The 26600-nt window shown below is 43.8% G+C and overlaps 3 protein-coding genes across 3 annotated transcripts; 1 reads left to right on the top strand and 2 right to left on the bottom strand.

Annotated features, from left to right (window-relative positions):
- The first annotated feature begins 733 nt into the window (after nt 1-733).
- On the top strand, nt 734-3992 carry LOC308365243 (ubiquitin-conjugating enzyme E2 A-like). The gene is made up of 6 exons (XM_080838619.1): nt 734-933; nt 1705-1785; nt 2201-2226; nt 2332-2421; nt 2774-2862; nt 3048-3992. The coding sequence occupies exons 1-6, from the start codon at nt 890-892 to the stop codon at nt 3174-3176; spliced, it is 459 nt and encodes a 152-aa protein (XP_080694745.1). The 5' UTR covers nt 734-889; the 3' UTR covers nt 3177-3992.
- A 1480-nt stretch (nt 3993-5472) lies between these two features.
- On the bottom strand, nt 5473-8395 carry ing1 (inhibitor of growth family, member 1). The gene is made up of 2 exons (XM_080838444.1): nt 8193-8395; nt 5473-6802 (listed from the first exon to the last, which is right to left on the bottom strand). The coding sequence occupies exons 1-2, from the start codon at nt 8329-8331 to the stop codon at nt 6012-6014; spliced, it is 930 nt and encodes a 309-aa protein (XP_080694570.1). The 5' UTR covers nt 8332-8395; the 3' UTR covers nt 5473-6011.
- A 468-nt stretch (nt 8396-8863) lies between these two features.
- On the bottom strand, nt 8864-26082 carry rev1 (REV1 DNA directed polymerase). The gene is made up of 20 exons (XM_080838230.1): nt 25955-26082; nt 25310-25478; nt 24517-24849; nt 23466-24181; nt 22398-22505; nt 21625-21741; nt 21200-21332; nt 20605-20733; nt 19837-19991; nt 19287-19406; nt 18888-19108; nt 18526-18698; nt 17860-18146; nt 17421-17608; nt 16849-17106; nt 13091-13190; nt 11471-11676; nt 11101-11251; nt 10742-10844; nt 8864-10480 (listed from the first exon to the last, which is right to left on the bottom strand). Exons 1-20 carry the CDS (start codon nt 26076-26078, stop codon nt 10369-10371), a joined length of 3903 nt encoding a protein of 1300 aa, XP_080694356.1. The 5' UTR covers nt 26079-26082; the 3' UTR covers nt 8864-10368.
- Between the last annotated feature and the right edge of the window lie 518 nt (nt 26083-26600).

Below are 26600 nucleotides of genomic sequence, written 5' to 3' on the forward strand. Positions count from 1 at the left end.
TCAGTCAGTGTGCCAATGGCTTACTTTAGATTTGTGGAAATGGTTCAGCAGTTACCTAGTGCCAAATGAAACTTGGCAACAGTTTGAGCGCGTGCTCTGTTGGTGGGGGAGATAAATAAGCAGACTAGTGTTAGGATTTAGAGTGGCCCCATGTGCCTCGTATATAGGCTGCTCTACTGTAGACAAATACGGATTCCACCTTTTACAGACTTAATGCAAGGCAGACAGGGTTATATTGCTGAGAGAGCCAGGCGTGTGTGCGCGTGTATGGAGGAGAGATTTCGTCTCCATGCAAATAATGTCTGCATATGTATTAGCACACGAGCCAGCCAACCAACCAATTCAATACTTCACGTGTACACGCACCCAGTCACCTGTCGTACCAGCGATACCGACCTTTATCGCTTGGGGTACTTCGACCTCCCTCAATACAGCGTACGTCATCCTGTCCACGCCCATAGTTGGTGAAGACTAAAACACTTACCGGGCGAACATGCCGGTAGATTCCTACATCTAGTAGCGAATATGTTTTATATACAATATCGTTATTATATCGATATCGTTAACCGTAAACCCACATATTAGATATACATGCAACACACAACGTATGACCTTGCACTTCATATTTGAAAATAAGAACATCAGAGTATCCACCCCCTCCGTTTGTAATGGTATAGTCCTAAATGCCTTCAAAGTAGGCTACACAGAAAACCACGTACAGCAGCAACTAGAGGGAGGCGGCGTCAAGGAGGAAAAGGATACTGTAGTAATTCTAGCTAGCTATTGGTCAGTTCCATTAGCTATCGTAATATTATTTTTAGCCACTGTGTAAACAACATTCTCTAGGTGGTGAAAATTATTTGTGTACAGTGTACATACACATTTAGCAATGTCTACGCCAGCGAGAAGACGACTTATGCGAGATTTTAAACGGTGAGTTATGAAATTTCTAAAAAAAACTCCGAGCTAGCTTGACGTCGATACATTAAGCTAATGTTAGCCACCTTTCCAGTTAGCTGGCAAGCTATTTAGCCTTCTGTCCCTCTACCAGTTTAACGTTTGCTATATGAACGATGAATGGAAAATATGTCAGGTGTTCAGGGCAGGTTTATAACATGGCGGGATGTTATGTTAATGTCCACATTGTCCTTTAGAGAGATTGAAGGGTATCTAGATCACCGCAATTCTCCAGCTACCAAAAACAACCGGCCGTCTTTCATCTGGTCAACAAATGAACTGTCTTGGGTAGCTTCAAACTAGCTTGCTAGCTAGACGAATGCTATAGTATGGACTGGTTATTACATGGCGTTGATGTATGTTAGCTTGCTAGGAAGGGAAGTTACGGATGAAAGTTGGCTAATTAGCTGTCTGGGATACATTTATGAAATCTAAATATTGTGAGGCTATTACATTTGCAGCTTTGATTAAGCTCGACATTGAAAATGTGTAAATACTTCATATTTTAACCGCTTCGCTTAAAACACAAGTTGACCTCCTGAAATGAACGTGTCAAATTGTGAACCAACCAAGCAAGCCAGCTAGTATTAGCCAACATTAGCCAGCGTAGCTAAGGTATGTCACCAAACGTTATGTGAGACAGGTTCGCAGTTAGGGGTATTGGTAGTGTGTATGGATACAGCTAGACATTGAGCAAACTGACACGTGAAACGTTATATATCTTTTTACACGGATGTTGAACTTTAGGCTCCAAGAGGACCCACCGGCTGGCGTCAGTGGAGCCCCATCCGAGAACAACATAATGGTGTGGAATGCAGTCATATTCGGGTAAGCAACCAGGGAACGAACCATGAATGTATCGCCGCAGCAAACGGGGACTGTCACACAGTGGGCATTTTGCAGGCAGATAGAAGAAGGAACCAAAGTCCGATCAGACTTTTTTTCCTGGGAGATTCAACTAGAGGATTTCGAGACCTCTTGCAGTTAATTAAACAGATACTCTCCACCTTTCGCTACTTCATTGACACGATGAACCCTGAGTTATGTTAGGTAGTTTGCTTGTCGTGGTAGCCAGGCCTGCAAACAAGATCTACAATGTCACACGTGAAGCAATATGTGTGTCCTAAATAGAACAGTCTGAATACCATATCAGTTGTCAGCTCAGCCTTCTACCTTAGCTTCCCGTTCTTGGGGCTGTTGTCCATTAAATGTCTACATCTAACATTTGTTGTTCTGTGTACAGGCCAGAGGGAACTCCGTTTGAAGATGGTAAGGGAGGAATTTTATCCACTTAATTTAGTCACTTAATTATATTTTCAGTGTTTGACAACTAGAATGTGACTGTTTCTTTTTTCTTTCTTTATTATTCCACAGGCACATTCAAACTTACAGTTGAATTTACAGAAGAATATCCCAACAAACCTCCGACAGTGCGGTTCGTCTCAAAGATGTTCCATCCAAATGGTACATTCCTCTTTTGGCCACTGCTAAGCAGTCCCATGAGCATGACAAACAAGGTTTAGGACTCATCAGTTTGAGGTTTCCCTTGGAAAATTTGATTTCGGTGCAGTGCATTCTGATACGGTCACAGATTTGCTGCGTGTGATAACATTTGGTCAGCTACCATAAAAAGATATCCTGAGTAAACAGGGGTTGGGTTGCATTTTTCATTTTGAGTTAGCAAACTAGTTAGTTAGCTAGTTAGTAAATGGCTAAGGAGATGGTTGAGGTGATGAACTTTGAACTGAATAGTGGGTAATGCATGTTACTTAAACTTCTATGTAGAAATTAAAACTTTTTTTTTGTTCTCTTTCAGTGTATGCAGATGGAAGTATATGCTTAGACATTCTACAGAATCGCTGGAGTCCAACATATGATGTGTCTTCTATTCTCACTTCTATTCAGGTTGGCAAAAACACACTTAAGTTTACAACACCAAAATGTTAAGCAGCATGAAATACGCTATGAAATATGTAAAAATAGTGCTTTTTATAATCATTACACTTATTCCATTGATTTTCTTTTGTATTTGTGTTTTTACTGTGGAGACTGATTCCCTTTCTTGACTCTTGTTCCTTTCCCTGTTACAGTCCCTTTTAGATGAACCAAACCCAAACAGTCCAGCGAATAGCCAGGCAGCACAGCTTTATCAGGAAAACAAGCGGGAGTATGAGAAACGTGTGTCAGCCATTGTGGAGCAGAGTTGGAGGGACAGTTGACCTCGCACACCTGCTAACAAGCGTTTGTTTGTTTTTTTCCTTCAAATATGAGCTTTGTGTGGATTTCCAGTTAGTGGAATATATCTCTTTATTTCCCCCCTGCCCTACTCGTTATGATTTTAAGTTTTTATGCACTTTACCTTACTCACTGTGTAGGACTGCGCCTGAATCTCTTTTTTTTTTTTTTTTTTTTACACATATATAAATATATACATCTTTTGGCCCTCAAGTGCTCCCCATCCCCTTTTGCTCAATTTGTCTGATCACAGGATGCTTTTTACAAGATCTTCCCCTTCAGCTGGCTTCTGAGTTGCTCTACAATTCAAGAATATTATGGACACAGAAATCAAATGCTACTTTACCCGATTCCCAAGCCTGCCCAAGTTCTCGGCAAAAGGAGAAGGGGATTCATAGTTTTTTTTAATTATTATTGTATAGGAACTGTGTTATCATGATCCATGGACTGGTTGTGTTATTGTTACAAATCCCCTTTTTCCAAGCGATTTGGGCATCATGCGTTCCCCCGTCCCCCCAAATGATGGACTGACAGATACTGATCTGAGAGTAGCCACATGGCTTCATCAAGTACAGATCAAATCTCAGTTCAGCGCTATATGCACGCCTAAGCCGCCTTGAGCTTTGTTACACGCATGAATGCTAGTATCCCCCAATGTTATTTCTTACTCGTGTTTAAGAAGACATTTGTCTGAATTCTGTACAGATTTTGCACTGGTTGTCCATGTCAGGATGGGTTTTTTTCTTTCCAGCACTTGTAAATAAAAAAAAATAAAAAAGGCGGAACTACATTTATTATGATATTTTGTCCAGTGATTGTTACAAGAATAACTTTAGTACGGGATACACAATATTGTGTTGCATGTAGCAATATTTAAGATGTTATATTCACAATACGTATTTGATGTGGCTAGTTTGGCTAACTTTTGCTCAGTTTTACTAAGACTTTAAAATACAACCTCTGTGGGAATCTTTGAACTTTATTCAGTATGTGGGCCGTTAACTTAATATTTGATGGTTTGTTTGGGTAACAGGTGGATTGTGTTGAATGTTGGTTTCTAACTAAAGCTGAGGAGAGTATGGCTATGTATTTGTTAGGGCATTTATTTTTTATGATTGCAGCAAGGACTTGACAAGATTCACTAACCGTAGGATGAACTCCTCTGCCCGGTTACAGTTCAGACAACAGCAGTAGTTGCATGGACAGTTCTGACTGTTGATAATGTGACACAAGCTGTAGAGCTAGAATTTAAAATACAGCACCCTTGCCTTTTTTCTTAAAGTGGGTCAGAAGCTTGTGACCTTACCCTATTTTGGATTGTCAAGCTCGTTTATATTATAGCTTAGTTATATAGCATAGGGAAAAACTGCATCTTTTATTTGGGGCCAAGGGTTGTTAAAAATAAAAGGTACATATCCAAGACAAGGATTTAACTGCTTTGGTTTAGGTAAAAAGATTACCATAGTAAACTGGCAAAGATAACATTACCGAGGCCATACTTTTCTTTTTGTACGGTCTGTACTATATGATGTCAAACATGACATTTCAGATATAGTTCTTTTTTTTTTTTTTGAGTCATAAAGCCCTAAAATAAATCCCTGTTAACTACAAAATGGCAATTTTTGCTCAGACCTGCAGAGAAGTAACGAGCCTGAGACGTTTATTTACCTGTACCCTCGTGTCTCCTAAGGTTTTTCATGAGTTCTTCAGAGATCATCTTATATCCTCATAGTGATTATGAAACACATGTAGTAGTGCAACGTTAATAATTCCTCTGACATGGCATTTATCTGTATCTTTGAAAAGAAGTAAGTATTATTCATTGCTTTATAAGAGATGGCATCACATCGCTAGTCTTAATTAAGTCTTTGTCCTCTGGACAACACATTTCACCTATTGGTTGTGCTGGCTTGGTGAGCTCAACCCTACAGTAATTGACAGACCTCTTGCTCCTTCACCTGGACTGATTGCAGACCTTGTGCAAGGCTCACATCTCTGTCTCAATCCGCTTTCCTTTAAAGGGCAAAGGTCGTAGACTGTATTCAAGTGTGTTGTATAGTTAATTGTAAGACTGATTCATTAACCCTTCCAATGTGTTGAGCCCAAGCACAGACTAACAATTGGACATTGGCATCCACACAGGCTGTTAATGGTCCATACCTTTCGCAGGTCTTCATATGAATATTTAAGTACTGCTATTGTAGACTTAATATACCTGAAAATAACTCCAGCCTGCATAGATTTATCTTTAATGCAACTTATGCAGAGGTACTTGGAATAGATACATAAAAATGTATTTACACAATATAAAAGGACATTTACTAGTTTTGTGTCAGTAAAGACAGACATGAAAAGTTATGGTTTAAAATTTACTCACACCAACATGGCATTCTTCAAAGTAACAATCGCAAGGCAGATGTAAGGAAAATGATTGTACACACATAAACAAAGACAAAAACCCTGTAGAGAAAACCTGGTCCATTATAGGAGGGGTCACTTCCTAGGGCAGTCTTTGTTTAGAGTCACGGCTTACTGTTCCACATCAAAAGATGACAAGCAATGGAGAGGGAAAGGTGTGGTGTGCAGTAAATCTAACCAAGCATATTTTTTCCCTTTTTTAAATATAAACTTTTAAACATTTAACTCAGGGCAAACAACCCTTGTTGACACCGACACATCCAACACTACTGGATCTGAACAAAACATTTAAGATTCAGACCTCAAAACATTATTTTTGGGACACATTAGGACGGCAGAGTGAGAATGGGGAAAAAAACATGTCCAGTTTCATGAGAGGGGTCGAGTTTGCAGGTAGCAAGCTACCTGTTGTACGACCTCTCCTTTTTGGACCTCTCCAAACTCTTGTCCATAGTCTTTTCATTCTCACCACGGCATTTGGGGCAATACCATTTCCCTTTGGGCTTGTGGTGGAGACCCACACAAGAGAAGTGGAACCACTCGATGGGGCACTCGTCATTATCGCAGCCGATCATCTCACCGTAGGAGACCTGCTCGCACAGGCAATATGTGGGCTCGTTGGGGTCGATGGGCAGGTCTGTGGGCGACGCCTCTCTCTCTTGTTTGGCCTTTGACCGTTTCTTCTTCTTGGACGACGACGACGAGGAGGAGGATGTCTTGGTCCTCTTCTCCTTGGGCGTGCCAGTGACCACGTCTTCGCCGTGGTCTGTGCTGTAGTTGGAGTTCTCACGGTTCTCGCCGCCGTTCTTCTGCCGCCGGGAACGCTTGCCACTGCCGGACTTGTCCCCGGGGACAGGCGTCTCCTCACGCCGCTTATCCACGCTGGGTTTGCTGGACGACATGGCTGTCGGCGTCATGGTAACGGTCGTGACGGCAGAGGCGGAGCCGGTTGGTGTGTTGGGCTCGGGCGAGCCGGCCTGGGAGGACTGGAACAGCTCAACGTGCCACTCCACCTGTTTGGCCCGGTTCTCCACCAGTTCAACCATCTGGCCTGCGATCTCGATCTTCTCATCGCCCAGTTCCTGGGTGCGGATCAGAGCTCGCTGAATGCAGTGGAGAAGACGTCTCCTCTGGGCCGGGTCGATCTCCTGCCGGTGCTTCTCATAAGCCTCATCCAGCTCCTGCAGGATCTCTGAAAAACAAACACAATAACAGTCAATATCATGTTATGGACACCTTGTCAAATAATAAACAAAGGCCATGGTATAAAAACAGCTGACCAAATCTCCACATTTATCAAGCATAACTTAGTGCTTCTTCTTTCATCCATGGGTTAGGGTACAAATTCAACTTTCATAATTCGATGGCCACCCCTTGTAAACTGAACGGTTTTCAATGGTTAACACATATAAATTAAAAGCAGTAGAACTTTATTTTTTCGTTTCCCAGATCAGTCCACTGTCTTCAAAACAGGAAATCTTTTGTGTTTTGCCTTTTTCACTTGTACAAGCTCCGCCCAGACATCCCACGAAACCACCATCAAAGTTAGGGACGCCTCCTTGGGTTCCACAGACACAAACCAATCACCTCTGTTTGTCTCTATGCCAAGTCCCTCCCTCGCCGAGACAAAGACCAATCTCCTGCAAGCTCTCAAAGTACTAAAACTGGCTAGCTAACGCTCGCCTCACTCGTTTACTGTACGTTCACATGAAAACATGAGACTGTAGAACTACGATAAACGTCGGTGGAAAGTAATGAATTCAATAAAATATCACTCGATAATCTTAATCACAACATAACAGTACTATCATCTAACTTTTCATCTTGTTTCAGCTTTCCGCAATATTAGAAGAGTTGCTTAAATGAACTTCGCAAATCAGACCACCCTTCAACTTCGGCTAATATAACTGATGTACACCAAGTACTATACGAAACACCAACCATGGCATGAAATCAAAAACAGCATTCAATGTCAAAAACGATCAGCTGAAGTGCATATCTTCTTAACTGGGCGGTTAACATAAATGCATTCACCGAGGAAAACAACTCGATCCACGCCATGAACACCTGGCATTAACGTTTATGTTAGCGGGTTATCCAGTTGTAGAGCTTTCTCGCTCACTCGTACTTCTGCCTGGAAAATACTAAGCGTTTCGCTTATTGATACCATTTACCAAAGTACATAGTTAGCTCACTCAACACAATATCTAGAGTGGTTAATGTTGGAGGGATGTAACGTAAGCTAGTTGGCACGTATAACTGTACTTGCTAGCCAACGTCAAATGAACGAACTATGAATTTTCTGCGTAATAAAAAGGTAACGCTGTGCCGCTAGCGAGGTCTTTTTAACGTCCTATAATCAACAATCTATCGGTATCGTTATAACTCTAGCTAGACAACTAGAGGCGGCAAACCTGTTCGTACTAAAGGACGTGTTCCATGTTCAGTAAAATTATCACTTTGGTTTGCTAGCTGGCTAGCACATCCACACATATTCCACTAAGTTAGCTTGAGCATATACTTCTAGCTAGCTAGCAAACGTTATAGCGACTATCGTTTCACGAACAGCTAAGTTTGGTTACCTTGATATTTTGCGTCGATTTCCCTCATCAGAGACACACATCTTTGTAAGTCGAGGGGCAATGATTCAACCAAATCCATGTACTCTTCGATATATCTGGTAACAACGTGTACTGGATCCCCGTTGGCGGGGTTCAACATTTTGGTGGTGTGTCTCGTAGCGGCTCGGCAGATGTAGTAGGGAATAGAGCTTGCTTTTCTTGCAAATGACGCGGCTGTGTTGATAGATGCAGGTTGTTACAGTGCTAACCAGTTAGCAGGGCTAGACAGTGCGATTGTCTTTTCCATTGAGTTTTCTCTTGGCTATCTACACCGATCTGTACACAGTAGAGTTACGGCAAGCCAATGGGGCCATACGTTCCATTTACACATTGCTAACATGATTGTTTAAACGCTCAGTGACCTTTTCCATATTGACAGTGATAGTTTAAAAAACGCTACTTGAGGATGGGAAAATACATGTAATAGCTTCACCTTTGCTTTACCGAACGTTAAACATTGTTTTTATTGACAATTGTTTATCATTTTGTAATAATTATTATTTGCATCAGCTGTTCACTCCTCAAATTACATATCGCCAAAGTCAACTTGAATACATCTGAACAGTATTGATCAATATTTCCTCCATGCAGTTCATATGATTAAGTCTTTAATAAAGAGTTCATAGACCATCCACCGGCTTATCGGAGTTCCAACAAGTTTATTAGCAAGTTACATTAGAAAAAACATACAAATAATGTCACAGCTTCAGGTCTTCAGGCACGGGTCAGTAGTGATATAGACTGTTTCACTGACCAAAAAGAGACATCTAGACCCTTTTCCTAACGAGAGTTAAGACAGTTGAACGCAGAAAACTCTCGAAAATACGAAGTGTCGCAGTGAACACGGTGGGACATTTCCTGTAGAGATGAATAGACCACGCAAGGTCTTTGGGGGAAAAAAGCCGAGCAAAGTGAGAACTTAAGGAGAGTTGTGTACGTTTTGAAATACATTCAGTCTGTTTGTGTATTGAGAAATATTTCTGCTTTGACTCTAAAGTTTTTCTCCCTCATATTATAAAACTACCCTGCTGTCACCTTTTAGGGCAGACCTGACAGATAGATTCCGAGACAAAGACATAGCAACGTTAGGCCGTTTTTTGTAAATGTGCATTGATCAAGTGCACAAACAAGCACAACACACTTGCAAGTGGTAAATGTTTGCAAAACCTAAAAAATGCAATCCTTTTGCAAAACTGTAAACAATATTTTTGAAACAAAATTAACTTCTGTATAGAAACAAACTCTTTGATATAATTATATGTTAATGTTATCTAAATGAGATTCTGGATCATTATTTACATGCTGTGTGGACACAATTTGGCACTTCTCTATTAGCAAGTCACAAAATGCAAAATGCTAAGTTTACATTTAGTATAAAACTCCAAAGTGAACTATTTCAGAAAGCAAAGTAACCCTTCACTTCCATGTTGCTACCTGTTTGCAGCCAAAACTGGCATAGTTCACAAAACAAAAACACACACACATAAAGTAAAAGAACACAGGGAAAGGAAACAGGATGTCAAAAGAAAACTCAGGGAAGGGGTGCCCAAGGATAAAGAGCCAACAATATGGAAAAAGGGTTGTAATGATAAAATTAAATTGACAGTAAACGTTCCAATTTTTCATTACATTTCTGCTGGCCTTGAGAGTGCTTTATTACTTATCAACCCCCCCACATACACTGCAGTCTTACTGCAGTCCAAGTATGTTTTATTTGTAGATACTGAAATTAGTCCTAGAAACAGAGCTTAATGTTGAGTCAGCACTTTTGTGGATATCTGCTGTAATGTAAGAGCCGTTGTGTCACAATGGGCATGCACAGCTCTACTGAGGTCTAGGGCAGTTTAACTGACATCAAGATAGCAGTAAGATCTCTATTCTGCTCAAAGTGTGTGCGGGAAAATGGTTTCCCCAACCAGTAGGACAATATCAGTTTTTAATTAAAAGAAAACACCATATGACAGGGTTTCTGATGTCATAATGGTAGAACATCACAGACACTGTGATGTCACAGAAAGATACATGAACGTTTGGATTGTACAATTGTGATGTCAGAGACACCCATGAATGTTTGGCTGAAGTGCACTGATGTCACAGTGAGGGTAGCTGGCAGCTAAGGAGGAATCGCCCTCCCCTTCTACGTGATCTTCAGAGTGCTGCCATACATTTGCTGCACAACCACCTGCACGTTGTCAACAATGAAATCAAAGGCCATACTCCACACAGACTCGACTGACTTCTGCATAATCCTGGGAATGACAGGGAGAAGGGAAAGAGATTGTCATGGACTTTGTTCAGTGTGAATAATGGGAGCAGGGCTGTTCTACTCTCGTCATTTCTGTACATATTTGTTTGGGAATTATATCTTATGTGACCATAAAACAATATTTGTCAAGAGTTGTAGTCTTAATATAATGAGAATATACAGGGTAATACACAGTTTCTCACTTTGTGTACTTCATAAAATAAAGTACACACACTTCTCAATGGTGTGAGAGAATAATTGCTACCTCTTCATGTATTTGATGATGATGTCAAGTTTCTCAAGGTCTTTGCCCTCCACAAGCTCAGTGCAATATTTCACCACCTGCAAAATGTCCTCCTCCATAGGTTCTGAGGAATGGACACCCAGCACAAGCATATGTTAACTCTTGGTTTCATACAGTGATACAACATACCGGATGAATCAGACTCGATGCACATGGTACTCACTTTAACGAACATGCCATTTATACCATTAGTATTACTATTATTTATACCATCAATAATCATAATTTTAGTATTAGCACTGATAGCTTACAGAAATCGCAATACTGATAAAAGTCATTTTAGCACATACTATAACTGGTCATACCACCCCCTTAAGTACCTGAGATGGTCGTGACCCATTCCCGTAGAAGGGTCCTGATGTCACTCAACTCGCAGGCTCCAGCCAAGGTGGGGACGGGGCGTGGAATGAATTTGGAGAGCACCTCTGGGACATCCGGCTTCATGGACGATGAAGTTGGACCGTTCTCCGTCTGTAGGGCACAGTTTAAAGTGAAAGTTTGGAGTTGTTATGAGAAGTTGAGGAGTTTGGTTTTTCTTATCGCATGGCTAAACACAGACATGCAATTACCCCAATGTGAAGCCAACATGGATGCCATCTGTATGATGCAGACATTCTTGCAAAGGCATGAAAACTATATAAATAAGTAAAGTTTGATAAAAAAAAACAAAACAGGCACTAATTTAATCACCTTCAGTCCACTGGGGTCGTCCTTGAGCCGTAGTGCTGGTGGGGGGGGCTTGGAGGGGCTGGATTTGGCAGGACTGGTGCCTGGGTGGAGCCTTTTGAGTGGGCTGGGGCCCTTCTTGGCAGGGCTGGCGTTCTTCCTCTTGTAGCGGCGCTTGGTCCTACCAGCGGCCGGCTGCTTGAGGTGCAGCAGAGGGTTCTTCTCCTCCACTAGAGAACAGCAAGGGAAGACGCCACAGGAGGGTTCACTATCAGTCAGCTTACACACTGCCACCTCAAAGATGAGCCAAGAGCTCTCAAGCCAAATGCTTGTCTAGAGCAGGTGACAGCTTTAATTTATGGGAAGTTAACTTTCTCATGCTCACAGCCTGCTCCAAGGCTGGATTACTTGATGACACACAACAGATCCCATTCAGAGCTGTTAAAACTGCACGGGTGAATCCACATTATAACAGTCACATAGTTATTACAAACTGAACAAACATCCGCGTGGATCGATAGCCCTCTCTTCTGTGTTTGGCATGGATAGCGAACGGGAATTTCTGTTTTGTGTTATTTTGTCAACTGTGTTTTACACTTTTTATTTGTCTGAATGTCTCTTTTTAAGTGACTTTTTAAGTTCACGAAAGCTGCTAGATCCAGTGCTTAATATTTAGGGAAACACAACTCAGTCTTTCGGTCACTCAATGAGAGAGGAGTCAAAGCAGTGACATGCTTGTATGCGGTAGAAACTAAAAAGAAAGATAAACCAAGGATCCCATACTCTTCTGGGAACTCATCTCTTTCAGCCCCCACCAGCATATAGCATCCACCTAGGGGAGGTGATGGCGGCCACTGGGGACCAGTATGCTCACCACATATCGGGTCTGGTCTGGTCGAGAGGTGAGCAAACGAGGAACAAGCCAAGAGGTTGTAGTAGGGACAATTAAGGCAGGCCTTGATGGAAGGCACTGATCCACTAGCTGTAATGAAAACAGCGCCACCTATCGTAACGGGATATGACATGCTTTCGGCCAATGATTCGAATAATTCACTGCCATGCATATTAAGATAATAGCAGTTGCCGCCAAAAATTGCTTTGTCCCACTAAAGCTAAATTCGAATTGATACCATCATGTAAACGTACTGACTAAAAGAGCCAATTGCAGCCATTTTGTCTAGACCTGTGGGGTAAGCATCCCTCCCCTTTACGATGGGCACACTGGAGCCTTTTATGAGCACAGAGAGTTTTATGGCTCTTTGAAAGGGCAGCATCCAACTGCAGAGAAGGAACAGTATAGCTGATGGTGATGCATTGCTGTTATGGCTGGTCCTGTCGCAATGGGGGAAAGCTCAGTTCCAGGATAACTGGATAAAGCCCTCCTCTCCTATAAAACACCCCCCTTAATGTATACAGGGTTCCGAGTTCTTGCTTTTGTGTGACAGCTCCTCGTTAAAACTGCTGGAATCTACGCCATGCCTGGGAAACCTGATGTTGGTCTTCGGCTTCTCCAGGGAGCCAAATGAGAAACTCGTCATTGCATTATGTTGGTGTTATAATACCTCAGTCCTGAGTGCACTAATACAATTAAAGCTCTTTGTATGATATGGAGATCTGATGTGAAGAAGCTGATGAGCTGCTTACCCACAGTTCCTTGTGGTTGTGCACCTTCCCTACGGCTGTAAGCAGAACGCAGCTCTTCCTGTAACTCCTTAGGCAGTGCAGCAAACACGTCCGGGTCGACCTACAAGCAAGCACAATGAAAGTAAAGACTACGACAATACATAACTAGAAAATGCATTTCCTGAAGGAAATACCAGTGCATGAAATGCAAAAGTTAGGAAAGGAAGAAGAAAAGAAAGAAGAGTGAAAGAAGGAAAGAAGAAAGGAAAGAAGAGTGGAAGAAGGAAAGAAGAAAGGATAGAAGAGTGAAGAAAGGAGAGAAGAGAGGATGAAGGAAAGAAGAGTGAAAGAAGAAAAGAAAGAAGAGTGAAGAAAGGAAAGAAGAGTGGAAGAAGAAAAGAAAGAAGAGTGAAGAAAGGAAAGAAGAGTGAAAGAAGGAAATAATAGTTGAAGAAGGAAAGAAGAAAAGGAAAGAAGAGTGAAAGAAGGAAAGAAGAAAGGAGAGTGAAGAAAGGAAAGAAAAGTGGAAGAAGGAAAGATGAGTGGAAGAAGGTAAGAAGAGTGAAAGAGAAAAAAGAGTGAAAATATTGAAAAAAGGAGATAAAAATGGAGTGAAGAAGAGAGATTGAGTGTGAGAGAAAGTAGACTGAGAGGGATAGAGAGAAAAAAGTAGAGAATGGAAGTTGTCTTAATGTTCCTAGTTACAGTTAAATTGAGAGGGACAGAGAAGAGGTTCCTTTGATTTGGCGCAGCTGTCAGTGAAGCACAGGTGCAAGCCAGTTTAAAGACCCTATCATGATGTCATAATGGCCCAATGTAAGTCAATGGGAAAATTTCGATTCGTTTTTATTTAATATCTTTAAAAGTATACAACAGTATTTAACAGTTTACAAGACCTACGCAACAAAGTTTGAATGAAGTTTCTACGTTAAGCGGTTCGGGCTGAATTAATCGCAGAAAAAGGTAACAAGAATAAGAAGAAGAAGAAGAAGAAGAAGAAGAAGCCTAGGAATAACAATACAGGGCATTTCATGCACTGTAATAAGTAAAGGCAGAGCAGAAGTAAAGACTACGACAATACATAACTAGAAAATGCATTTCCTGAAGGAAATACCAGTGCATGAAATGCAAAAGTTAAGAAAGAACGAATAAAAGAAAAGTGAAAGAAGGAAGGAAGAAAGGAAAGAACAGTAAAAGAAGGAAAGAAGAGTTGAAGAAGGAAAGAAGAAAGGAAAGAAGAGTAAAGAAAGAAAGAAGAGTGGAAGAAGGGAAGAAGAAAGGAAAGAAGAGTGAAGAAAGGAAATTAGAGTGGAAGAAGGAAAGAAGAAAAGAAAAAGGTAAGAAGAGTGGAAGAAGGGAAGAAGAAAGGAAAGAAGAGTGGAAGAAGGAAAGAAGAAAGTAAAGAAGAGTAGAAAGAAGGAAAGAAGAAAGGAAAGAAGAGAGGAAGAAACAAAGTAAGGAAAGAAGAGTGAACAAGAGTGGCTCTGGATAAAGACAGTAAAGAGAGAGTGAAAATATTGAAATAAGGAGAAAAAAAGAGTGAAGCAGAGAGATGGAGTGTGAGAGAAAGTAGAGTGAGAGTGATAGAGAGAAAAAAAAGTAGAGTATGGAAGGTGTCTATTAATATTCCTAGTTATACAGTTGAATGGAGAGGTACAGAGAGAAGAGGACCCTTGGAGGCTTGCCGCAGGTGTCAGTGAAGCACAGGTGCAAGCCAGTTTAATTACCCTATTATGATGTCATAATGGCCCAATGTAAGTCAATGGGAAAATTTAGATTCGTTTTTCTTTAATAACTTAAAAAGTATAAAGTTTAGAAAAGTGAAAAATACATAGCATAAGTGTCCTTTACAAGACCTACACGACAAAGTTTGAATGAAGTTTCTACGTTTAGCGGTTCGGGCTGAATTAATCGCAGAAAAAGGTAACAAGAACTAGAAAATGCATTTCCTGAAGGAAATACCAGTGCATGAAATGCAAAAGTTAGGAAAGGAAGAAGAAAAAAAAGAAGAGTGAAAGAAGGAAATAAGAAAGGAAAGAAGAGTGGAAGAAGGAAAGAAGAAAGGAAAGAAGAGTGAAGAAAGGAGAGAAGAGAGGATGAAGGAAAGAAGAGTGAAAGAAGGAAAGAAGAAAAGAAAGAAGAGTGAAGAAAGGAAAGAAGAGTGGAAGAAGAAAAGAAAGAAGAGTGAAGAAAGGAAAGAAGAGTGAAAGAAGGAAATAATAGTTGAAGAAGGAAAGAAGAAAGGAAAGAAGAGTGAAAGAAGGAAATAAGAAAGGAGAGTGAAGAAAGGAAAGAAAAGTGAAAGAAGGAAAGAAGAGTGGAAGAAGGAAAGAAGAGTGGAAGAGAAAAAGAGAGTGAAAATATTGAAAAAAGGAAATAAAAATGGAGTGAAGAAGAGAGATTGAGTGTGAGAGAAAGTAGACTGAGAGGGATAGAGAGAAAGATGGAGAGATGGAGAGAAAAAAAAAGTAGAGAATGGAAGGTGTCTTAATGTTCCTAGTTACAGTTAAATTGAGAGGGACAGAGAAGAGGTTCCTTTGATTTGGTGCAGCTGTCAGTGAAGCACAGGTGCAAGACAGTTTAAAGACCCTATTATGATGTCATAATGGCCCAATGTAAGTCAATGGGAAAATTTAGATTCGTTTTTATTTAATATCTTAAAAAGTATAAAGTTTAGAAAAGTGAAAAATACATAGCATAAGTGTCTTTTACAAGGCCTACGCGACAAAGTTTGAATGAAGTTTCTACGTTAAGCGGTTCGGGCTGAATTAATCGCAGAAAAAGGTAAGAAGAATAAGAAGAAGAAGAAGAAGAAGAAAATGCCTAGGAATAACAATACAGGGCATTTCATGCACTGTAATAAGAAGAAGAAGCCTAGGAATAACAATACAGGGCATTTCATGCACTGTAATAAGTAAAGGCAGAGCAGAAGTAAAGACTACAACTATACATGTCAAAGACCAGGGACAGTAATTCTTCAATGCTGCATTTTACTTAATTAAAGAAAACATTTTGTATGAATTAGAAGTAAAGACCATTAAATCAAATAATTAATTTGACATTTTTTTCTTCTTCCGGGTCGACCTTCAAGCAAGCAGAATGAAAGTCAGAGCAGGAGTAAATACTTCTCTATACATGTCAGGGACCAGAGACAGTAATTCCTCAATGCTGCATTATGGAGTTTCTGGAGCCGCCAGGTAAGGGGCTACTTTCTTACTGGACTATTCAATAACTAATTTGCTGTCTTGCTTTGTCTTGTGTTGCACTTGCTTGATGTTTGACTGTGTTAGGAAAGTTGTTGAGTCGCTAGTTTGTCATAAACAAAATACCGTAAGCAAAGTTTTGCTTAGTTTTACCGCTAGCAAGACATCTCATTAGTGATTTTAGCAAGCTTATTATAACACGGACATTGATGATAGTAATAAGTGCTCTCGCGTCGGCTTCTTTGTAATCTCATTGTGATAGCTAAGTTTGGCTAGCTTGCCTACAACTTTCCTATCACAGTCAAACCTCAAGCAAGTGCAACACAAGACATAGCAAGACAGCAAATAAGTTACTGAATAGTCCAGCAGAAAGTAGCCCCCTACCTGGCGGCACCAGAAACTCCATATTGATACTTTAATTAGAGAAAACAATTTGAAGCATGTGTATGATTTAGAAATGAAGACCATCATATCAAAGAATTGATAGTATCAGAATGTCCATATAAATATGTACTATGAATGTATGTATGTATGTACAATTTATTTCATCACTCTGAGACAGTTTGGGCTGGTTACCTGCGAGAAGTCGGGCAGTGCCAGTATGATGCCAGTGGAGCCTGTCTGACCGGGCAGGTTGGGGATCTGCAGCAGCAGTGTGCCAGGGGGCGGATGAGGGTCAGGGGGAGGCGAGGAGGAGAAGTCCAAGTCCCGAGGAGGAGGAGGAACGGAGCAGGAGGCACCGGGCTGCTCCTCCTCCTCCTCCCTCCTGCTCCAGGTCCTCTCCACCTGCTCCCTCAGCTCAGGAGGCAGCGCCTCCAGCACAGAACGATCCACCTGGGGCCCAAGGAGGCACAGCTCTGGTCAATACTAACACCATCCACTCACTATTTCTCAGCTGTATTGTCCTTTATCTCATTCAGCTCCGTTTTATAATCGTCAAATCTAGTATGATTATATTTATGTTATATGCCCAGAGAAAAAATTAGCACAGGAAACTTTTAGGAGCATAACATCCACACATTTATAGTACCGATATCCCACAATGAAATACCATATTGCCATTACACTGTGAAATTAAGTGTGTTCTTCTATGTCGAAGTTGGCAAAGGTCGAATGTCGAAGGTCACTGTGTCCAGTAGTGTTGTTACCTGAGAGGGTGAGGGCACTTCTATGCTGAGGTTGAGACGGGAGTGGGCGTGGTTTGGTGTGCGGGGCGGCGGCTCTCCTTTACTCGTACTGGGGATTGGATCGGAGAGAGACGTGTGTGGGACCATGAGGGAGGAACTAGTGGCCTGATTGAAGGATGCTCCTGAGGAAGAACCGCTGGGTATTGCATCTGGGAAATGGTACAAAATGACAATTGTATAAAATATTGTATTGTATAAAAAATAAATATATATATTTCTCTTTTAAGGTCATCTTGACAGTTATAGTAAATGTATAATATAAAAATGTATGTAGTCCTGTATGTAGATACAATAATGTCTCTCGACTGGGTTCCCTTGACACACGCGCACAGACACAGACACAGACACAGACACAGACACAGACACAGACACAGACACATCCCTATAAGCCTGCCCTCACCTGCGTCTGATAAGGCAGTGCTAGTGGACAGAGTGCTACTTGAGGTGGAGTTGGGGGCTGCTGTGCAGCTGGTGGTGGTGCTGCTGGGCCTGCGTGGGGCCTGCAGCAGTTCCCTGATGGAACGCTGGGCGTCCTGCGCGGGCGCCTGGGGCCCCCCGTCCAGCAGCTGCACCTGCAACCCCACGCCACGCATGTCTGTCACATCCAGACGCATGGCGTGGAACAGCTTGATGGCCTCCTGAGCGATTAGCTTACCGCTGTCTGTGGCCTGACCTAACGTCACTGACCTGAAGAGAGAGAGAGAGAGAGAGAGAGAGAGAGAGAGAGAGAGAGAGAGAGAGAGAGAAAGAAAGAGAGAGAGAGAGAGAGAAGGAGAGACAGAGAAAACAAACACATAAAATACAACAATTAAAAGGTGCAGTCCTCAATCCTGTTGACTTGAGCTCAACAGCCAATCAAATACACCCCTCCCTATCCATGCCCCCTCCCTATCCATGCCCCACTGCTGATTGGTTGGAAGAGTTTTTCACAACATTTGATGAAAAGTGTAATGATTTATAATGAAGGACTGAAGCTATGAAGACAAAGTTGCTGTCGAAGTCAAATCCATGAATAGGGATGTGGGCATGATAAGGGATGTGGGCACTAGCAACTTCACCCTCTCACCTGGCCAGGTTGTCACAGATGCCGTGGCCTCCGTACTTGGTCGGCTCCACCGGGGCTCCGGGTTTACGCATCATGATCTTGAGAGTGACCCTGCGACCTTTAAGCCCCGCCCCCTGCAGGCGTTTCTGCACCTCCATGGACAGATTGTTCAGGAACGACTCAGCCTCCTCCATCTACCGAGAAACACAGAGCCATATTCAAGAAGTTGTTCATCGGGTAAACATTGTTACACTAAATGCCACATTAAAACTCATGTTACACTTTGTTAAAAAGCCTAATAATGTTAATAATGTTTTTTTCTAAAAACCCTTCCATAGATGTGATTTCAGACAAGTGTAACAAGCGCGTGCTTTCTGAGGGACCTTTGTGAAGCGAATGTTGTAGTTCATCTCAGCAGAGACGGACTTCCTCTCCTTCTCGCTGCGGACCGGCCGGTCGTCCAGGCCTCGGCAGAAGCGGAAGAGCGTCTGTCCGGTGCGCGGTCCGAACTCCCGCTGCAGGCGCGCCATGGACACCTGCTGCAGGTCCCCACACGAGCTCACGCCCAGAGACGACAGCTTACTTCCCATGGAGCGACCCACTCCTACACACGCACATGCACACACGCACACACACACACACACGCACACACGCAAATAAGACAACAAAATAAAGACACGTTCTTATGATTCACAATACACTACATGCTGTTCTGATGAAAACACAGAGAACACCAAGTTCACTATTGCTGTCTGCCAGCAGGGGGAGTGAGTGAGTCTCACCTGGCAGACTGGTGACTGCCTGGTCGCGTATGAAGTCGTCCACCTCCTCTGACCTCAGCAGGTACTGGCCATTGGGCTTGGCCCGCCGCGTGGCCATGCGCGCCAAGAGAATGTTGGACCCTGGAGACAGAGGAGGAACTAGCGTTTGTCTCAAAGCCGAGAGGAACCTTGTGTTATTACGTGTTATGGTCCAGGGTAGAGAAAGACCAGCCTGAATGAATCCTATTCTCAGAACGTCTGCAGTTTTAATGCTACATGATTAACACCCATCTCACATTGACAAATGAGCATGTTTAAAGTAGTATAGTGCAAGTTGGTTTGGGTATAAATAAATGTATGATAACATCGATAACTATATCTTTTGGATATAGTTACTGACGTCTACAGCACTAAATGTTTTGTCTGTCAGTTAAAATGATTAGCATGGAATTGATTTGAATTATCTTTTGTGAATTAATACATCGAAATCCACCAAACCAATCATGGGAAGGCGGTAAGCATCAATGGTCAGCCTGCAGTGATAACTCAAAAGGTCAAAGGTGCCACTCACCCATTCCCACGGAGGCAGAGCAGCCGGTCTTCTCCATCACGTCGGCTCGGATGGCGCTAGCCAGCTCGTCGGGTGTGACGCCCACTTCGGCCAGCAGGGTGGTGGCGTCCACCAGCGCCTCGTCACAACTCAGCGCCTCTATGTGATGGGTGTAACTGTGGTGAGAACAGGAGGGTTAGCCTTGGGCTACACCACTTACCTCAACTTTGTGACAGCTACCTCGCTTGCTCGCTCGCACGCTTGTGTGTGTGTGTGTGTGTGTGTGTGTGTGTGTGTGTGTGTGTGTGTGTGTGTGTGTATACACCGCCAGCATTGCTGCTATGATGTCAATACGACAATCAACATCTTTTCACAGTCTATTTTTGCAGAGAACCGTGCACCTCACGTGTGAAAAACAGGCTCATCAGACGGGCATCTCTAACACACACGGGAGAGCAGCGGTGTGGGCTAAGTCTCTAGGAAACATTATATTCTCAGAACAGAGAATACGTGTGAACTGAAAGCACGAGAGTGTGAGAAATATGAAGAAGGGAAAGAGAAAGAGAGAGAGACTTGAGAAAGAAAGAAAGAAAGAAAGAAAGAAAGAAAAAATGGGTGATGTGATATAAAGCATGAAAAAAAGAACCATTTGAAAGGCAGACAAATAGAGAGAAAGAAAGATCTCTGTAATGAATGACTTAGAAAGAGGATGAGTGTTAGACAGACGGCGTGTGTGTGTGTGTGTGTGTGTGTGTTTGTGTATGTGTGTGCGCACATGTCTCTTCCTACCTGGCCAGGGTCTCGAACATGGCCAGTGCCACCTCCTTATAGGCTTGGAAGTCATAGGGCACTGCCTTCAGCTCCGGACACAGCTTCTTGGCCTGGCCAAAACACATGCCATTCTTTACGCCTGCTTGCCTGCAGATGAGAGGGGACACACAACCACACACACACACACACACACACACACACACACACAACCACACACACAACCACACACACAACCACACACACACACACACACACACAGTATAATCCAGAATTACAGCACCTGTTCTGTGGTATCAAAAGAACAGTATTTTTTCAGCATTCCTCCAACATGGCCAGCGGGTTTGGGTTTGAGACTGTTGCACATCTAAACACGGCACTGATCTGTTCTTTATGCATGACATCATGAGTGACACTGTAATACTCTGGAGTCTTCTCTCTGACCCTCTGTGTTTCTGGCTGTTCTCTTTCCATCTCTTAACAATCTTTCTTTCTCTGTATTCAGTGACAAGTAGTTGCCAAGAGCCTTCCTGTTTGACCTCAAAGGTAAACAAACAAACACAAACACAAACACACACACACACACACACACACACACACACGAGATGTGGGCTACCTGGCTTCATAACTGCAGGAGGCTATCTCTGCCATGGAGAGGGAAGCCTGGTCCTGAGCCACCCCGTTGCCATGGCAATGCTCGTCGATGTCCTCAGGCGAAGGGGTCATCTCAAGGTCACCGTCGGTCTTGTCTGCATTAAAACCGGAATTCACAAATAACAGCATGAGAGAAAAAACTTCCGGTACGCGCCGTAAAAAAAATCTTCATTAAAATGCTGTGCCCTCTGATTTAAACAACCCTTTTACCCAGGCTGATGGGAACCACAGCGATGCTAAAGTGTCCTGTGATAATAACATGCGTTCATGTAAGCAGTGAAGGTGTTTCCCTGAGAAACTGCCACCTCCCCCCGAGAGTGCTGTTAGCGTCCTGGTCTGCCAGCGGTGCCAGGTTGGTTCCAGAAGGCACACCTGGTCTAGGCTCACCTGTCTGGTGGCGGGTCCGTTTCTGCTGGTAGTACTGGAACTCCAGCTGAGGGTTGGTACCGGGCCGCTGGGCCACACGACCAGGACCACGGTTACTCGTCACGGCAACAGGTTTCCCTGAGAGAGGATGAACAACAGAGAGAGAGAGAGAGTGTGTGTGTGTGTGAGCGAGAGAGAGGGGGGGAAGAGAGAGATAGGGAGAGAAACAGAAAGAGAAAGAGGTCATGTGGTTCAGAGAATTAACGTGCATGTAATTCTACAGGGTGTTTCTCTGTAATTTTGCCTGTCTGTGCCAGGCACAGGCTGCATATGATGTGTGTGTGTGTGTGTGTGTGTGTGTGTGTGTGTGTGTGAGTGAGTGAGTGAGTGAGTGAGTGAGTGAGTGAGTGAGTGAGTGAGTGAGTGAGTGAGTGAGTGAGTGAGTGAGTGAGTGAGTGAGTGAGTGTGTGAGTGAGTGAGTGTGTGTATGAGTGAGTGAGTGAGTGAGTGAGTGAGTGAGTGAGTGAGTGAGTGAGTGAGTGAGTGAGTGAGTGAGTGAGTGAGTGAGTGAGTGAGTGAGTGAGTGAGTGAGTGAGTGAGTGAGAGTGCGTGCGTGAGTGAGTGAGTGAGTGAGTGAGTGAGTGAGTGAGTGAGTGAGTGAGTGAGTGAGTGAGAGTGCGTGCGTGCGTGCGTGCGTGCGTGCGTGCGTGCGTGCGTCAGAGAGAGAGTGTGTGTGTATGTGTGTGTCTGTGTGTGTGAGAGAGTGTGTGTGTGTGTGTGTGAGAGAGACTCACCTTTCAGATCTGGTCTGTGTCTTATTCCCACTGAAACAAAGAAGCAGTCCATGTCCACATGCAGGATACAGGACTGCCTGACCTGAGGAGCGGGCATGCTGGACACACCTGAGAGAGGGGGGGGGGGGGGGGAGAGAGAAAGAGAGAGAGAGAGAAGAAAGAAAGAGAGAGAGAGAGAGAAGCGAAAAATAAAGCGAGAGAGAGAGCGAGAGAGAGAGAGAGATCTATTATTAATGAAAATAATTTTCATCTACACAATACATCATACTTCTATCCCCTCTCCTGTCTTCTTTGGTCATTAAGTATGGTTACATGAAGCCCTTCAACTTCATACACACAGACACACACAGACACACAGACACACACACACTCTCTATCGCTCTCTCTCTGACTCATCTTCACCTCACACACACACACATCCACACACTCACGCAAAGACGCTCTCACACTGACACCCGTGATGCCAGAGGCAGTTGCCGATGTTCCCACTGACATTTAACCAGTATAGAACGACATCATGAGGCACCTGGTTAATGAGAATCCAAATGAAGACAGGGATGCAGACAGACAGAGAGAGAGAGAGAGAGAGAGAGAGAGAGAGAGAGAGAGAGAGAGAGAGAGAGAGAGAGAGAGAGAGAGAGAGCGAGAGAGAGTGAGGTAGGGGAAAGTGTAAGAGGGACAATTACTCAGAATGACTGACAAAGAGACGTGGCTTTTGACCCCATGAATAATTACAGCATCAGAGCCGGATCAACTCCCAGAATACATGAATGTGACGTATTATGGGATGTAACTTTGGTCTGCAGCAGGAAGAGACAAAGAGGCCAAACTCAAATCTAAATCAGACCAAACAATAACATGCGAACATGCTTGCTACTATGTGAGGGGGGTTTTCCCACATAGGTATTTGGGTTGTTAAATTCATTGGTTCCCCAAAAACGCCGAACATAGAGTTAAACGATCACCTAATAGTGTGTGCACTGTCCTGACCGTGCCCCATTAAAAGCACAGTCCAACCTCAATGACTTCTACGGGTCAACCGGTTCAGACCAACACAAGCACACTCACCTGAGCTGCGCTGAGCACGGAGCCTCTTCAACTTTTCCTTCCCAGAGAACACAACGCCTCCTGCTGTCCTCTTCCGGCACTGCAGGGAGGTGACGTACTCCGCAAACTCGCTCCTCCAGGTGGAGATATGGTGGAGCCGCGAGTACGAGTAGAACTCCGAGATGATACCGCCCTCTGCTCCCCCTCTGGCTACGGGCTTTCCTGATTGGTCACTGAGGTCTTGGTGGGTGTGGTTATGTGTGGGGTCACCACTGTGATGACTGCCGTTCAACCGGGCTCTGCTCCCCTGATCTGATGGGTGTGGTCTTGCAGGGGTAGGATCAGAAAAAGTGGATACATCTTGATTGGTTGAGGATGCCAGAGGCGGGACTTGGTGCTGGGTGTTGGGCGAATCAGAGTCCCGTTTGTGTTGAGTGACAGGAGAGATGCGTGGTTGGTGAGAGGGGATGGGACTTGGAGTCCTGGGCCCATCATATGGGTCTACCTCTGGGCCTATAGAGGCCCTCGGCTCTGGCTGAACATCCTGGGTCAAACCACCAGGATGATGGCCCATGTCCGTAAGCTTTAAGGCACCATTGAAGTGGTGGATGTGGCCATTGGTCAAGGTCGAGTCTTTGGCTCTCCCACTGGTTAAAGAGTGCTCCTCCCATTGGCCCTCACCATGGAGACCATTCAGTTTGATTCCACATCCCTTCGGGTTACGTAGTGAGCCGTTCCTGTGGGACAATAGACGGGTCAGAGTCGCCATGGAAATGACATTATTTTTCACAGGCAATTAAAGACAAAAGGGCCCTTTGATGCACACACACACACACGTATGCACACACACACGTATGCACACGTATGCACGCACACACACGCACGCACACACACACACACACACACACACACACACACTTCCAATCACTGCATCTATTTTGAGAAAACAACCCACTCCGTCCACAACATCAAAAGAACACTTGAACATTTTAAAATCATTGCAGCCCTTTGTATGACTAAAATGATAAGGGTATGAACTCAAGAGTGGTGAATAATACACACACACACTTACACTTTAATCCCCTGCTCCTGATCACGTTGCGGCGCATCACTGGAGACCTGCCGTGACGACACCTGGCTCAGCTCTGAAGGAGGTTTAGGGAGGGGGAGGCCAGCTCCGGGGCCGGCATGGCTGAGTTTGGGTGCACTAAGGCTGGGCTTCTGCGGCAGGAGGAGGCCTCCCTTAGAGCTGGAGCTAGAGCTGTGGTGGGGGAACGTGTGGATGTTGGCTCCGGCAAGATCCTGCTGGTCCAGCTTGCGCAGGCACAGGCTGGGGAAGCTCAGGCCCTTCTGCTTGGCATAGAGCTGATACTGGAGGTAGGAGAGCTGCCGGCCTGCCTTAATACTGAGGAGGAGATCAAAAAGAGAGGAGAGCAGAGGTGAAGTGAAGTGAAGTACAGAGGAAAGGAGGAGAGATAGAAGATGACAGGAGCAGAGAGGAGAAAGGAGGAGAGAGAGAGAGAGAGAAGAGAAAAGATGAAAGGTGGAAACAAAAACGTAAAAAATAAAAAATAAAGAAGAGGAGAGGATGAGACCACAAACTGAGCAGCAGAATTGTTAAAAAAATATTAGGTTCTAAGAACTCTGAAAATGTCCTTTCCCAGACCCTAGGGTGCCTAAAAACTACAGCTAAATACTACAAGAAAAAGAGGCTATGGAATCGCTTCATACACTTGGAAACACCACGCTAAGATGCAAGCTATGGCAGCATCAGAAAACGTATAGACCCCCCCCAACATACACTCTCACACTCTCACACACACACACACACACACACACACACACACACACACACACACACACACCTGTCAGTGATCCACTCGGGGCGGACGACCTTCTCCCCCCTCAGCTCGTTGATCTTGCTGTTGGGCAGGTTAGTGGCGATGATGTGTGTGGTCTTGGAGCGCGCGTAGTAGACGTGGAACTGGCCGCCGTGCAGCATCATCAGCCTGCGCAGCTCGTCTGCAGTGGGGTCTGCACAGACAGACAGACAGACAGACAGACAGATGGACAGACAGTCAGATAGTCAGATGGAAAGAAGGACCTACAGACAGTCAGGCTAAATGACAGACAAATGGACTCAGACTACATAACTAACAGAGAGACAGCAAGTCAGGCAACATGGGTGACCGACAAAAAAACAGACAGAGTTAGCCGACATGACAGACACCCAGATAGAGAGACAGAGAGAGAGAGAGAGAGAGAGAGAGAGAGAGAGAGGGAGAGAGAGAGAGAGAGATAGACAGAGAAATAAAGAGAGAGGGGCAGAGAAAAAGAGAGAGAGACATGCTTTTGTGTTTGTATAGTCCATATATAGTGTGTGTGTGTGTGTTTAACATATTTGTAGTGAGTGTGTATTTAGTGACCCGTGTATCCGTTGACGTAGATGTGTGTATCAGTTGAGATAGATATATGTGTGTGTGTGTGTGTGTGTGAGAGTGTGTAGTGACCTGTGTATCCGTTGACGTAGATGGCCACCCCGCTGAAGATGCTGGAAGAGTTGCCGTCCTTCTGCCTCTCTCTGGGGGCGTCCAGCTGAAACTGCTCCTCCAGCTTATACACCTTAGCGGCCATGTAGCCTCCCTGAACACACACACACACATAAATGTAACAGTGTTAATGAATACAGTAAAATGCACAAAGCAGTACATTAAAAAGATAACCCCAACAAACACTGACACACACACGCCCGCCCGCCCGCTCACCCACCCACACACCCACACACCCACACACCCACACACACACACACACACACACACACACACACACACACGATTATTAATTCCTCTGCAGTGTAACTCAATGTAACTGACTACCACACACACACACGTGCACGCTAGCCCATTAATTACTCTCCAGTATGTACACAAATAAAGCAGGCAGCAAAAACAGAGACTGAGACAGGCACACTCGGGTATAATTAAAATGGTGGAATCAGGAGAGAGAGCCATGCTTTCAAACAGGAAACAAAGACAAGAACGCTCTTCATGTCAAAGCCTGCTTATAAACAAACCAAAAATAGAACAAACAAATAATACAGGGAAACACCACGCCTCAGACACTCAATGAAGCTGGACGTGCCAGCATGTGTGTGTG

The sequence above is a fragment of the Sprattus sprattus genome (assembly GCF_963457725.1).
Source record: "Sprattus sprattus genome assembly, chromosome: 5".
NCBI classification, from domain to species: Eukaryota; Metazoa; Chordata; class Actinopteri; order Clupeiformes; family Clupeidae; genus Sprattus; species Sprattus sprattus.

What these genes read in the sequence shown, in the direction of transcription:
- rev1 (XM_080838230.1), bottom strand. Translation starts at nt 26,078, where the DNA reads ATGGCCGCTAAGGTGTATAAGCTGGAGGAGCAGTTTCAGCTGGACGCC. An exon ending in ACAACATTCGCTTCACAAAG is followed by an intron (nt 18,699 to 18,887) that starts GTCCCTCAGAAA and finishes GTTTCTCGGTAG; the next exon opens with ATGGAGGAGGCTGAGTCGTT. An exon ending in AAGTGCCCTCACCCTCTCAG is followed by an intron (nt 17,107 to 17,420) that starts GTAACAACACTA and finishes CTTGGGCCCCAG; the next exon opens with GTGGATCGTTCTGTGCTGGA.
- LOC308365243 (XM_080838619.1), top strand. Translation starts at nt 890, where the DNA reads ATGTCTACGCCAGCGAGAAGACGACTTATGCGAGATTTTAAACG. An exon ending in TGGAATGCAGTCATATTCGG is followed by an intron (nt 1,786 to 2,200) that starts GTAAGCAACCAG and finishes TTCTGTGTACAG; the next exon opens with GCCAGAGGGAACTCCGTTTG. An exon ending in GGGAACTCCGTTTGAAGATG is followed by an intron (nt 2,227 to 2,331) that starts GTAAGGGAGGAA and finishes ATTATTCCACAG; the next exon opens with GCACATTCAAACTTACAGTT.
- ing1 (XM_080838444.1), bottom strand. Translation starts at nt 8,331, where the DNA reads ATGTTGAACCCCGCCAACGGGGATCCAGTACACGTTGTTACCAGATAT. An exon ending in AATCGACGCAAAATATCAAG is followed by an intron (nt 6,803 to 8,192) that starts GTAACCAAACTT and finishes TTTGTTTTTCAG; the next exon opens with AGATCCTGCAGGAGCTGGAT.